Source organism: Emiliania huxleyi (assembly GCF_000372725.1).
Source record: "Emiliania huxleyi CCMP1516 unplaced genomic scaffold EMIHUscaffold_504, whole genome shotgun sequence".
Taxonomy (NCBI): Eukaryota; Haptophyta; order Isochrysidales; family Noelaerhabdaceae; genus Emiliania; species Emiliania huxleyi.
In genome coordinates this window covers 44,122-57,049 of record NW_005198214.1, presented here as the reverse complement: position 1 = coordinate 57,049, position 12,928 = coordinate 44,122, and the positions used below count along the sequence as shown (strand labels likewise).

Genomic DNA, 12,928 nt, shown 5'->3' with positions numbered 1-12,928 from the left:
CTGCCTCGTTTCGATCAACCTGCGAGGCGTGCGGCGCCGTCTGGTCCGGCGATGAAGACCTCTACGGATTCTACGGCACCTGTAAATACCCGCCGCCGCTCCGACCACCGGCACCGCCGCCGCCCCCGCGGCCAGCGACGTTGCTGTCCGCGCCAGACGGCCGCCTCAGCCGGTCGGACGCACGCTGCGCCGCCCACGTGCTGCGGCACGACGCTTCGCTCGAGACATGCCACGACCTCAATCGCGACGGCCACAGGCGCCTCTTGGACTCACCTCCCAGAAACCTAGCCACCCCTCCAGACACCTCCCAGACGCCTGGCGCGAGACCGAGCCCCCCCCCCCCCCCGCCTCTGTCCTCAGCTGCGTCTACTACAAGGCTGCCACCGACACCGGCTCGTGCTCCACCTTTTGCGAGCGCACCGGCGCCGCCCGCCTAGTAGTGGTGGCAACGCCCCCACCTCAAGCAACTATAGCACTGGAGACGTGGCCCACGGTGCCGCCCCTCTCGAGATATACCTGAGATACACCCGAGAACTACCGCCCGCCGCGCTCGAGCCCGCCTCCAGCTCTGCACATGGCGCGGCCCCTAGCACCTCCCCCTGCCCTCGGGCCTTCTCCACAGGCGACTGTGTGGAGGAGTTCAGCTTGCCTTGCCTTGCCTTAGGCACCTCCTGCGTCAGCTCCGTCTACATGAGCTCGTCCACCGATTGCGGCGCGAGATCAACCCGAGATTAGCCGAGATGAGACACACATGGCACATGCACATGACATGCACATGCACATGCTACATGTCCATGTGCGTGCACGTGTCAACCGGCCGCGGCGTGCAGCGCCTCTATTCCTCTTTGTTTGAGGGGGGGGTCACATCTCGGGCATGTCTCGGCTACCTCTCGAATGGCGGTGTATAGGCTCCGGGGAGGGTCGCCTTGCCCCACCGCCTTATTGTGTGCGGAGGAGTTGACCTTACCCTTACCTTGCCTTAGGCTCCGGAGGGACGGTTGGGGTGGCGTGCTCGGTGACCAACGCGTGGGCGTGCGAGTGTGCTGCGCCAGCGTGCGACGAGGTCTGACTGCGCGGAGATAGGGCGGTCATATCTCGGCACACCTCGGGCACACCTCGACGTCGACGTCGGCTATAGGTGACGCAGTACGCGGCAGAGGCGTACGCGACGTCCGAGTACGGCGGAGACTGGGCAGAGGAGGAGGCGGTCGGCCCGCCCTCGCACAACGAGGGCGACTGCGCGACGCTGAAGGCAGGCTCGTGGGCGCCCGCCCGGCGGGACCAAGGCACGTACCAGCTCACCGTGTCCTTCGCCTCGCCGGTGCGGGTGGCGGAGGTGGCGGTGCGCGAGCACGCCAACCCGCGCGAGGCGGCCGGCTTCCTGCAGAGGGTCGAGGCGTGGACGCAGGCCGAGGCGGGTCGAGGGGGGTGGGCGGTGGCGTGGGAGGGCGACGACGACACGGCCTGCGGCTTCGACAAGGTCATCTCTCTCCTCGCGCCAACCGCCCTCACGAGCCGCATTCGCCTCACGTCGCGCACAGACTCTGCGGCTTGGGAGTACGTGGATGCGGTGCGGGTGGTCGGCTGCGCAGGGGAGGCTCTGGGTGCCGCTTGCCGCCGCTCCCGCGAACCCCTCGCCGAACTCTCTCCGAGCTCACGCTTCTCGGAACTTCTTAGGCGCTTGCGACTGCGCGTCGGACGGCGTGAGCGGCGGGGTGCGTACAAGTCGGCTTGGCTGCGCCGTACACGACGGCAACGGAGCGCGGTTCTGCTACGTCGTCGACCCCTCGAGCTGCGGTAGCGACGCGTCGTCCACCTTGTTCCGTGGCGCGGGTTGGCGTGAGTGTGCGTCCTCCACCCCGCCTCCGCCGCCGCCTCTGCCTCCGCCGCCGCCGCTGCCTCCGCCGCCGCCCTCGCCTCTGCCGCCGCCTCTGCCTCCGCCGCCGACGCGGCCGCCGCCGCCTTTGGCGCCTGCATTCGTTGTTGGCACGGGCTACTGCCGCGAGGGTGGCCAACCGGACGTCACTTTCGCGGTATCGCGAGGTTGCGAGTCCTTGTTCGAATGCACGGCGCTCTGCCAAGGCGAAGTGACTTGCGCAGCCATCGCGTGGACGGCTAGCCCCGCCGCCAGTGTGGATGGTTGCAGGGATGCGGGGCTTCCGCGTTGCGTGCGCTACCTCACCAGCTCCGGTCAGGCGGCGGCAGGGACCTCTGCTTACGCGCAGGAGTACACGTGCTACTCCATGCTGCCACTGCCGCCCACACCGCCGCCGCCGCCGCCGCCGACACTAGCACCACCCTCGCTGCCACCCTTGCCGCCGCCTCCACTCGTGCCGCCGCCCTTGCCGCCGCTTCCAACGCCTCCGCCGCCCTCAGCGCCGCCACCGTCGCTTCCTCCTCCTCCGCAGCCGCCGCCCTCTCCGCCGCCGCCACTGCCGCCGCCGCCACGACTGCCACCCTCCACACCGCCGCCCACGCCGCCGCCGCCCACACCGCCGCCGCCCACGCCGCCGCCGCCTTTGCCGCCGCCGCCGACACCGCCGCCGCCGCCGCCGCCGACACCACCACCACCCTCGCTGCCACCCTTGCCGCCGCCTCCACTCGTGCCGCCGCCCTTGCAGCCGCCTCCAACGCCTCCGCCGCCCTCGGCGCCGCCACCGTCGCTTCCTCCGTGGGCCCCAGGCTACCACTTCCCGCCCGTGCTACCGCCTTTGCCGCCGCTCCCTCCAACACCGCCGCCTCCCTCGCCTCCGCTACCCTCGGCTCCGCCTCCCTCGGCGTCGCCCTCGCCGCCGCCTCCCTCACCAGCGCCGCCAGCACCGCCGCCGCCAGCACCGCCGCCGCCCTCCATGTCACCCTCGCCGCCCCCTCCGGCCTTTCCACCGCCCGCGCCGCCGCCCGCGCCGCCGCCTCTGCCGCCCGCGCCACCGCCTCCGCTGCCCTGCTCGAGCATCGACAGGTTCAATCAGGCGTTCCCTGCCTCGTTTCGATCAACCTGCGAGGCGTGCGGCGCCGTCTGGTCCGGCGATGAAGACCTCTACGGGTTCTACGGCACCTGTAAATACCCGCCGCCGCTCCGACCACCGGCACCGCCGCCGCCCCCGCGGCCAGCGACGTTGCTGTCCGCGCCAGACGGCCGCCTCAGCCGGTCGGACGCACGCTGCGCCGCCCACGTGCTGCGGCACGACGCTTCGCTCGAGACATGCCACGACCTCAACCGCGACGGCCACAGGCGCCTCTTGGACTCACCTCCCAGAAACCTAGCCACCCCTCCAGACACCTCCCAGACGCCTGGCGCGAGACCGAGCCCCCCCCCCCCCCCCCCGGCTTTGTCCTCAGCTGCGTCTACTACAAGGCTGCCACCGACACCGGCTCGTGCTCCGCCTTTTGCGAGCGCACCGGCGCCGCCCGCCTAGTAGTGGTGGCAGCATGTAACAACCCATTCCGCAGATCAGACGCCGCGCACATGGCGGCTCCCGGCAGCACCCCCTCCACTCACCTGTGTGGAGGAGTTCAGCTTGCCTTGCCTTGCCTTAGGCACTTCCTGCGTCAGCTCCGTCTACATGAGCTCGTCCACCGATTGCCGCGCGAGCAGCAAGGTGACTTGCGTTGCGTTCCCGTCTCCCAGGCCCCTGTGGGAGTGAAGCCGCGTTCCTGTCGCTAGTCGTTTGGGCGTGGACAGGGATCAGGTCTTAGCTGAGGTTACTACTACTAGGTGACGTGCGGACGGCGTCACTCGTTGGCGTGCGAGTGTGCCGCGCCCGAAAGCAGCAGCGCCGAGGACGAGCTTCGTTGGGATTTCGCAGATCCTTTGCCGGCGGACGACGGCGACGCGGACACCGAGCAGTTGCTCTTGGTTGCCATGCCCGCCTCCGCGCTTCTGTTGGTTTGCGCCGGCGCCGCGACTTGCTACAAGCGCCACGCCACGGTTAGCGTTTGCTCGCTCTCGGCCCTCTCTCACTCCAACGACCTCCCACTCCTCTCGCTCACCCCCTCTCTCCCCTTCCCCTTACCCCCCCCCCCCCACCTCCGGAGCGCCGCCGGGCGTTATCTGGCGCCTCCTGCTGCCCCTTCCCCGCAAAGGCGCGCCGCGGCCCATCAACTCCCCGCGTCTCGGAGGTGAGCGTCACGCCTCCGCCTGACCTCGGCCTCGAACATCGGCCTAAAGCCTCGGAGCTGTGAAGAGTCGCAGCACACACGCGCGCACCCGCGGTGTCGGATCAGGTCAGCCTCTCGATCGACTACTCCGAGCGTCGAGCGAGCGCGCTAGGCGGGGGCGACGGCTTCAGCCCGGCTCGCGGGAGCGGCGTCCTCAGCATTGCCCACGCTAGCGGCATCTCCCTCTCCGACTCCGACGCACACCCGCTCGATGTCGAGCCTTGCCCCGCCACCCCGCCCCCCGCCTACGTTGCGCCTCTCGCCGGCGACGCCTCTTGCAGCCCGGTCTCCGCCCTTGCACGGCGGATACTGGACAAGGCCGGGGCGACGCCCGAGGACCGCTGCTCCCCCGAAGAGCTGCGGGCGGCGGCCGCCGCCGCGGCCGCCGCGGCCGCCGCGAAGGTCGGCGCCGTCAGTGGAAAAGAGGAGAGCCCGCTCATGGGCGCCCGGCAGCAGCAGCAGGCGTGGTTGTACCGCGAGACGGAGAGCGCGCCCACGTGGCTGTATCGCGCCGAGGGCGCCGACGACACCGCCGGCACGTCGGGTCTTCAGTCAGACGCGGCGGATGACGCGTCTTCGTCGGCGACGCTTGCCCAATTTGCAGACATTCCGCCCATGATTCCGCCGCCGAATGCCGTTTGAGTGTCTTCTCTGTGTGACTTGTGTGTCGCTCCTGTATCTATTCATTGTATATGTGTATTGTACGTCCTGTGTACGTCAGAGCCACATACACTGAGAGAGAGAACACACACCCCTCTCACTAGAGCACACGCCCTCTCCCTTTTCTCCCACAGTTAAAAAAAAGCACGCGAGCAGATGTGGTGAGGGTTTGAGCTTTGACGCATGGGGTCACTCCCGCGAAACCCGGGAACTAGCCGGGGCAGTCGGAGAAGGGGCAACTCCGTGCACTGACGGTCGGCCGCCAGAAAACACGCCTGCGTGGATCGCGTCACACCAATCCTCGCTACCCAACGCGGCCAAAGGATATCCACCTCGAGAACCTCGAGAGAGAGGGTTCCTTGAACGATATCGGTGTCGAAACACCGCGCGCCGGCCCGCCGGAAGCTGGGCACTCCACACACCCCGCAGCCGCCCCTCGCACCGTAGGTACCACTACCCCCCCGTCCGACCCAATTCATGATGATGAGACTTTTCTTGTAAGCCTCGTTGCTAGCGGGGCGCAAGTCTAGTCCTCCTGCCTTCGGGCCCCTTCGCCTTCGGGCACCACACTCTCACGCGCCATTACACGCGCGGCCGGCGCCCCTCATGCCCTTCTCCACGCACACCGCGTGAAATCCGCGCGTACGTCCCCGCGCGCACGCAAACACACGCGCAGCGCAAATTTGCCTGTGTCATGGGCGCAAGCCCTGTGCTGGCGCCCCATGGCCGTCCCGCGCCGCCCGCACCAGCCACGCGCCTCTCGCACCACCAGAGCCAGGCGCACGACCACTCACGCCGCGACGCGCGCGCCGCATTGAACCTCACTGACAGTCTACGCCTTTTGCCAGGCGCCTGCACACCTGCATCAGGCACCATGCCGTACCAGAGCGCGCCGCGCCCGGCACGACGCAGCTCCACACCGTGCGAGGCGCGCGCGGCGGCACGCCGCGCGCGGCGGCCGCCGCGCACACGCCCCGCCACCCGACCAGATCTGCTGCACAGCCTGCCAGAGGCTGTGCAGCAGACCTGCTGGACACTCAACACACACGCACGCTCGCGCCGCCCGCCCACTGCGCGGCTCACTACACCCCGCGACAGCCCCGTTCCACCAGGCGAGGCGCGCGTGGCACGCCGCGCGCGCTCCCGGGCGGCTCGGCCAGGATCGCTTCACCCCTCATGCCTGTGCACTCTGTGCACAACAATACACTCACACACGCCCGCGCGGCCCGCAGTGCGCCCTGAGAAAACAGCAGCCTTACAACACAAGCGAGCACCCAGCTAGCAGCCCGCACGACGCAGCTTGCGCCCTCGCACGCGCCTGCACCTAGGGGCACCCCTCCTGCGCTGCGCGTATGGTCACCCCTCCCTTCCGCCCTGTTGTTTTGGATGCCCCGCTCCGAGAAAGCATGTCTCGCAGCTGCGAGAAAAGACCTTCTCGGGTCCGAGGGCAGCCTCAACTGGAGTAGGGAAATTTGGATCTTGGTCAAACGCCTGCTGGGGGCAGCTTCGCGGAAGTATTCCGGAAGCCAGATGATCCCACTTGTCAACAGCAGGCGCCAGCGCCAATTCAAGCAAAGAAGGGGAGGGAGAGAGCGACGCGGCGAGCGCAGGCGGCGAGCGTGCACGTCGCCTGTGCGGCGTCTTGTTCACTCCCCTTTGAGCTACCTTTGTGCCCCCTTAGGGGCACCCCTCCTGCGCTGCGCGTATGGTCACCCCTCCCTTCCGCCCTGTTGTTTTGGATGCCCCGCTCCGAGAAAGCATGTCTCGCAGCTGCGAGAAAAGACCAAACGGATGTGAGTAGGGCAAGTCTTGAGAGTAGGTTAGGGACAACGATCAATGGCAGAGATAGATAATGGCACGCCTTCTGGCCCTGTTCACAACCTTCAGCACATCTCGGGAGCTGAGGGCGCCGCCGTCGGGGCGCTGAAGCCACCCACAGCGTTCAGCTTGCCGTCGAGCACCGCCACGGCGAGGGTCGATTCTCGTGCATGTCTATGGAGTTTTTCACACACACACTGCGGCTGCACTGTGCCGACTGCGCTCTGCGGGTGGATTCTTCTTGCTGAAGGACCGTAATATAGCATACATGGAATGGTTTCCGTTCTGCTTTCAGACGAGGCTGGCTAGCTCTTGGTACTTTGTGCGCTGCTCTTTGGCGAAACGCCGAGCCGTTGCCGCGCTCGTCGGCGGCGGCTTGGGCGTCGCGATCCGGTCGATGGTCGCCGACGTGCTCTGCACACGGTGGGGCGGGCGGCGGCAACTTAGTACCCCCCCGGCTTCAACTCTGATGTCGCTTCTCTATGGGAGCCACATGCGGCGCCGGCTAGGGTCGTGGCGAGAGGGGAGAGGAGGCGCGCAGGCCGCGCACCGCGCTGTCCGTCGCCGGCTCCGAGACGCAGCACCACGCGCCCGCCACGGCGGAAAGGTAGGCGCCGACGCGAAGCGTCAGGTAGATGGGCGCAGCCACGGCGGAGAGGAGGAGGAGGACGCCGAGTAGGAGAAGGGCCATCGGCACCTGAGGTCGGGGTGGGTGGGAGGGGAGGCTGAGACGGGACAGCCTTGGGCGGGGGCAGGGAGCTGCGAGGGACGGGAGCGCGAGCGCCAGGACGAAGAAGGTGAGCGCCAGGGTGCCGTTAAAGTACGCGAGGCTCCACGTCAGAGCCTCGGCGCCGCTGAAGGTGCGGATCGTGTACTCGAAGTCGTCCAGCCCCTTCTCACTGCCGTCCTTGAGGATCAGCAACCGGTCGGTCGCACCGACTTGCTTGTCGGGAAACTTTGATGTCTTGAGGCGGAGCCACGAGACGAAGCTGGAGGTGTCGCCCCCGAACCACTCCTCGAAGATGAGAAAGTACTTGAGCTCGTTCCACACCGCGTCGAGGCACGCCTTCTTTGCGACCGCGGGGCTCTCTAGCAGGAAGGCGGTCACCGCCGGGAGGATCGTGGCGCCGCTGTGGAGCGCTCCGCCGTAGGTGCCCTTCTCGGCGCAGCACGCCGGGAGCCACGGCGACATGTTGAGCCACGCCTCGAGGAAGGGGAAGGTGAGCCAGCGCAGCCACTCGTTCTTCCGCACGCGCACCTCGATCAGGTTGCCCGGCCGGCGGTTCCATGGCAGCACCTGTGGTGGCGAAGCCGCACAGTCTCACGGCAAGTCTCGTGGAGGGGGTGAGGCGGTGCCACGGCGGCGTCTCGCGCCATCTGGGCGATGGGGTCGAAGCGCATGATGAAGTTGAAGGTGCTGGGCACATTCTTGTGGATCCAGGTCTCGAAGGCGGGGTTCGAGATCTTGGTCGGGGAGAAGGCGTACACGCGGACAGGGCCGTCAGGGGCTGCGGGGAGATGGAAAAGCGCGCTACTGGGGCCGTCAGGGGCGGCGGCCTCCTGGCGCCAGAGAAGCGCGCTGCTGACGTCCCATCGCTTCTCGTACGTCCACGCACCCGACCACTTGACGACAAACTGCTCCGCGTCCTGATCGAGCGTGATCGACAGCGTCGACGCGTTGCCCAGTGTGAAGGCGTAGACGCTGCTGCTCTTAGCGTCGACCTCGAGCACGTCGATGTGACCGTCGTTGAGCGCGCGCAGCCCAGCGTCGAAGGCCACCAGAAGGGCGGCGAGGCAGATCGAGACGGCGCCGCCCTGCGAGTGGCCGGTCACGATCACCTTCTTGTAGTCGCCGATGCGGTATACGCCATGCATCGCATCGAGGAGGAGGTAGGTGAAGAGGACGCCTATCCGTGAGGGAAGCACAGAGTATGTGGGCGAGGGGGCGGCGCGCAGCTACGGGAAAGAGCTGTGGCGGACCCTTCGCGCGATCCAAGTACTGCCGATGCAACGAGAGCTGAGAGAAAGGACCGTTGTTCTTCATAGTGATCTCCCCGCCGCTCCGCTTGCCGACAAAGATGCGATCGGTGCGCACCTGTCCCGAAATGTTGCGCACCGCGTCGTCCACATTTTTGATGATCGTTCCGCGGTTGACAATGACGAGCTCCTCGTTATCTTCTCCGCGAGTCTTTGCAAATGCTATGTTGCTCGTCCCGACGGAGATCAGGCTCGGAGAGCCTTCCACACGCAGTGCGTTCACGAGTCGCAGTCCGACGTCGTCCTGATACGCGAGCCCCATCGCGAGCTGGCTGCACATGAGCGCGGCGTCGGCATCGAAGGTGCTCGGCAGCGTCGAGTCGCTGTCCGTACACTGCATCGAGCGAGGAGCAGGCCGGTGCAAGGAGCAGGGAGGGGCACGTCTCGCGTATCTGCACGGGGACGGTGACTTCAGGGAGCAACGGCAGCCTGCGGGAGCGCGTGCAATCTCCTCGCAGATGTCCCGCCGTTTGCAGGAAAAAAGAGGAAATCGTCCGACGACGACAGTACGTATTATGCATCGCTGCCACACACGTCTACTCCCACACCTCGTCGTCCTCCTCCATGCCGTCGTGGTTACTGTCGGCGCGCCTCTGTCCCTGGCACTTAATGAAGTGTCCCCGCGTCCCCGGCACTGAGGCGAGAGGGATGTGTTGTTTTTTTGGCACTGATCGAAAGGCCGCGGCGCTGCAGTCAGCGCACTCTGCGCGCCAGCGCTCCAGCCGCTCGCGATGCGCCACCAGGTGCGATGAAGTGAATGAAATCAGGCTCTGGACGCCCCTCCTCAAGACCTCCTCGCCGGGCGTTGGCAACGCCTCGAGTGGCGGCACGCCCGCCTCCGTTGGCCACTCCTACGCCTTCGGCAACACCGAAGAGAAGGCCCGCCGCCTAAACATGGGCTGCAAGGCGCGCGGGCAGCCCGGCCAACCCTTCTCCCACAAGACCGGCCACACGGCTACGTCAAGGCGCGCGCATCGCGGTTTCTACCACGACGCGATCTTTGTCAAGCGCAACAACTTCAACCTGCTGCTCTCGCTCGACCCTTTTGCCGCGAGAGGGCGCCGGCCGCGTGTAAGAGGTGGCTGGCGCCCTGAGGCGGCAATTGGTGGCGTGGGGAGTGCGGAACGCTACTGGCGGCGCGACAGGGCCTCTCTCCGCTGCGTGTGCCGCCCATCGGCACGCGGGTGCGCAGACATCGCGACTCTGCCCGCTCGCTCGACCCTTTTGCCGCGAGAGGGCGCCGGCCGCGTGTAAGAGGCGGCTGGCGCCCTGAGGCGGCAATTGGTGGCGTGGGGAGTGCGGAACGCTACTGGCGGCGCGACAGGGCCTCTCTCCGCTGCGTGTGCCGCCCATCGGCACGCGGGTGCGCAGACATCGCGACTCTGCCCGCGCTCGCTCGACCCTTTTGCCGCGAGAGGGCAGCTAAGAGGTGGCTGGCGGCCTGGCGCCCTGAGGCGGCATTTGGTGGGGTCAGCGTGCGGTGCTGAGTCTTACTCGTCGGCGCTGGGGCCAGATCCCAGCGCAGAACCCTGCAACGCTGGCATATACAGACACAACAAGACTAACCCTGACCCTAACCCTAACCCTAACCCTAACCCTAACCCTAAAACTAACCCACCCCCCAACTCCACACCGCAAATTTGAAAGATATTGTTGAAAATCAGGCCCGGCCACAAATTTCTTCAAAATTTTCGCAGGCGCTCCGCGCCTGCAGATTTTGAAATAAATTCGACAACATTGGTACCTGGCCCAAGGGAGGAATCGGACGGCGACGGCGGCGGCAAGGGACAGGGGCAGTGGCGGTGACCCAGGGATGGTGGCGAGCGGGATGCAGCCGGCGAGGCGAGGTGACAGGTGGGCGCGACCGCTGCGCGCTGCTCGAGTGCGCACGACAAAGCAGCTCTGATGCAGCCATGGTGACCTGCGTGCGCGGGGACGGCAAGGGTCGCGCCGCAGCCCGTGCTCACCGGGGGCTCAGTCTCGATGGGGAGTGGGGGGGGGAGAGAGAGAGCAGCCAGGCCCGCGTACCGGCAATGCGAGACGACATTGACAGTTGGAGCCGCCCGCGCGCCGCGGCTTGCACAGCGTTTGAAAGTTGTCGGGCTACGTGCGCATGTCGCGGGCGACGCCCGTCCGCAGCTGACACGTCGTGGTGACGATGATGGCGAGATGCATCACGGTGGAGAGGAGCAGCACGGCCCTGTCTGGGCTCGCTCGAGTTCACTTGGGGGAGTAAAATTCTTTGTTTCTGCGTGCCGGCGCTGACATTGTATGTGTGTATAAATGCGACTGGAGGACCTGGACCGCTACTCGGTCGACTTCACCTTTGCTGGCGAGCTTCCCACTCCCGCCGAGCTCCTCAAGGTCGCGCGGCTCGCGGCGGACCGCGCAAACCGCGCAAACGCCGTGTCGGCGGATGCGCCCGCAAACAACGGCGGAGCGGTCGCGGCGGTGCCCGCCAGATCGGCGGCTCGGCAGCGGGAGGCGCCGCCGGCGCGGCCGCACAAGCGTCCACTGCCGCCGCCGAGCCAGCCGCAGCCGGCGGTGGCGCCTCCTCGCAGGCCGGAGCCTGCGCCGGCGAACGCTTGCGCGGCGACGCGCGCTAGCAGCCAGGCCGGCGACAGCCCGGCCAAGCAGCGGCGCGCGGAGGCGGTGAGGAGGCTAGCGGCCGAGGTGCGGCTCGGCGCCGCATCGTTCCGATGGAACGACCGAAACGCCACAGCCGCGACCGGCGCTGCCGTGGCCTCTGTCCCCATCCCCTCTGCCCTGACCGCTGCGCCTCGAAGGCCGCCTCAGCGGCCCTCGGCGGCGGCGGCTGAGGCGAGAGCTGGACCGGCGGCGGCGGCGGCCGGAACGGCGGCGGCGGTGGGAGCAGCAACGGCGGCGGTGGCGCTAGGAGCGCCAGAAGAGTCTGCTCTCTCGCGCGCAATCTCACGCGCACAGGCCGTGGTCGCTAGCACCGCGTCCGTGCCGGCGGTGGGAGCAGTAACGGCGGCGGTGGGAACAGCAGCGGCGGCGTTGGCGAGGCGCGGGCGGTCGAGGCAGGAAGAGACAGGCCCGATCCCACCGAGTGGTGCCGGTGGAGGCGGGAACAGCGGCGGCGCCAGCGGCAACGGCACTTCACCAGGCGCTGCAGCAGACGCTCCAGCAGGCGCTGCAGCGGGCGCTGCAGCGGGCGCTTCAGCGGCGGCGGCGGCGGCGGCGGCGGCGTCCGCATCAGCGGCAGCGTCTGCATCAGCGGCGGGGGCGGCGGCGGACGTGCCGGTGGCAGCGCGCGGCGAGGGGAGGAGCGGCGCCGCCCAAGGGAGCGGCACCGCCCGGAGGAGCGACGCCCCGGCCCTTTGCGGCCAGAGCCAGCTGAGCGCCGCCGAGCACGCCGAGCTTCTCTCGCTCGCTGAGGCGGGCGCAGCGCCGGGCGAGGGCGGCGGCAGCGAGGCGGCGGCGCGGTACGCGGCGCTGTCGGCGCGGCTGCACAGCGAGCAGCGCACGTGGCTGAGCGAGCTGCAGTCGTCGCTGCTCTCCGAGGCGCCGTCGCGGTACACACAGCTGCCGGCCGGGACGGTGCGAGACACTTCCTAGACAGCTCCTAGACACCTCCTAGACACCTCCTAGACACTTCCTAGACACTTCCTAGACACTTCCTTGTGCACGGCTGCCGGCCTGGACGGTGCGCTCTTCGAGATCGGCCGAGATCGGCCGAGATGATCCGAGACCATGGACCACCCGAGATCACCCGAGATCACCCGAGGCTGGCCGAGATGTGCGCCGCAGCCTCGCACCCCCCCTCCCCCCCCGGGCCGCCCACCAACCGCCTCCTCCGACACCCTAACCCTAGCCTTAACCCTAGCCCTAACCCATAACACAACCACGACCCAAGCCCCCCCCCCCCCACCCCCACACACACCCACACAGGAGAGACTCGCCGACGAGCTTCGCGCGAGGAGCGCGCGCGCCGCCGCCTCGCGCTGCCGGCCACACTACTCGCTCCTCTCTAAGCTGGCGCGCGCCGCCCAGCCGGCAGCGGCGGCAGGCGGCGCCGCCAAGCTGCGGCATGTGCGACGCGTCGACTCCGCACTGGCCGCCGCTCCCCGCCGCTCCCCGCCGGCGCAGTGAACGGACCCCACCACCACCACCACGGAAGCCGTGTTGTCCCCTGCAGGTGCGCCCTCCCCCCCCCGCAGCCCCGCCCCGTCCCCGCGCCACTCCTCTCCCGAAGGGCCTCCCGCCGTGCCCTCCCCCACCCCTCCCCCACCCT

The 12,928-nt window shown here is 68.1% G+C and overlaps 2 protein-coding genes across 2 annotated transcripts; both read left to right on the top strand.

The window, feature by feature from the left end:
- Positions 1–1,957: 1,957 nt before the first annotated feature.
- On the top strand, positions 1,958–4,545 carry EMIHUDRAFT_445721 (hypothetical protein; the record flags this gene model as incomplete). Its single annotated transcript, XM_005766617.1, is given in 8 exon segments — positions 1,958–2,122; positions 2,142–2,264; positions 3,123–3,232; positions 3,340–3,401; positions 3,538–3,599; positions 3,716–3,928; positions 4,036–4,119; positions 4,225–4,545. Coding segments are annotated over 7 exon segments (873 nt in total), but the record flags the coding sequence as incomplete, so codon positions are not given.
- A 6,402-nt stretch (positions 4,546–10,947) lies between these two features.
- EMIHUDRAFT_470636 (hypothetical protein) lies at positions 10,948–12,786 on the top strand (the record flags this gene model as incomplete). Its single annotated transcript, XM_005766616.1, has 3 exons — positions 10,948–11,346; positions 12,025–12,234; positions 12,586–12,786. The coding sequence occupies exons 1-3, from the start codon at positions 10,957–10,959 to the stop codon at positions 12,784–12,786; spliced, it is 801 nt and encodes a 266-aa protein (XP_005766673.1). The 5' UTR covers positions 10,948–10,956.
- Between the last annotated feature and the right edge of the window lie 142 nt (positions 12,787–12,928).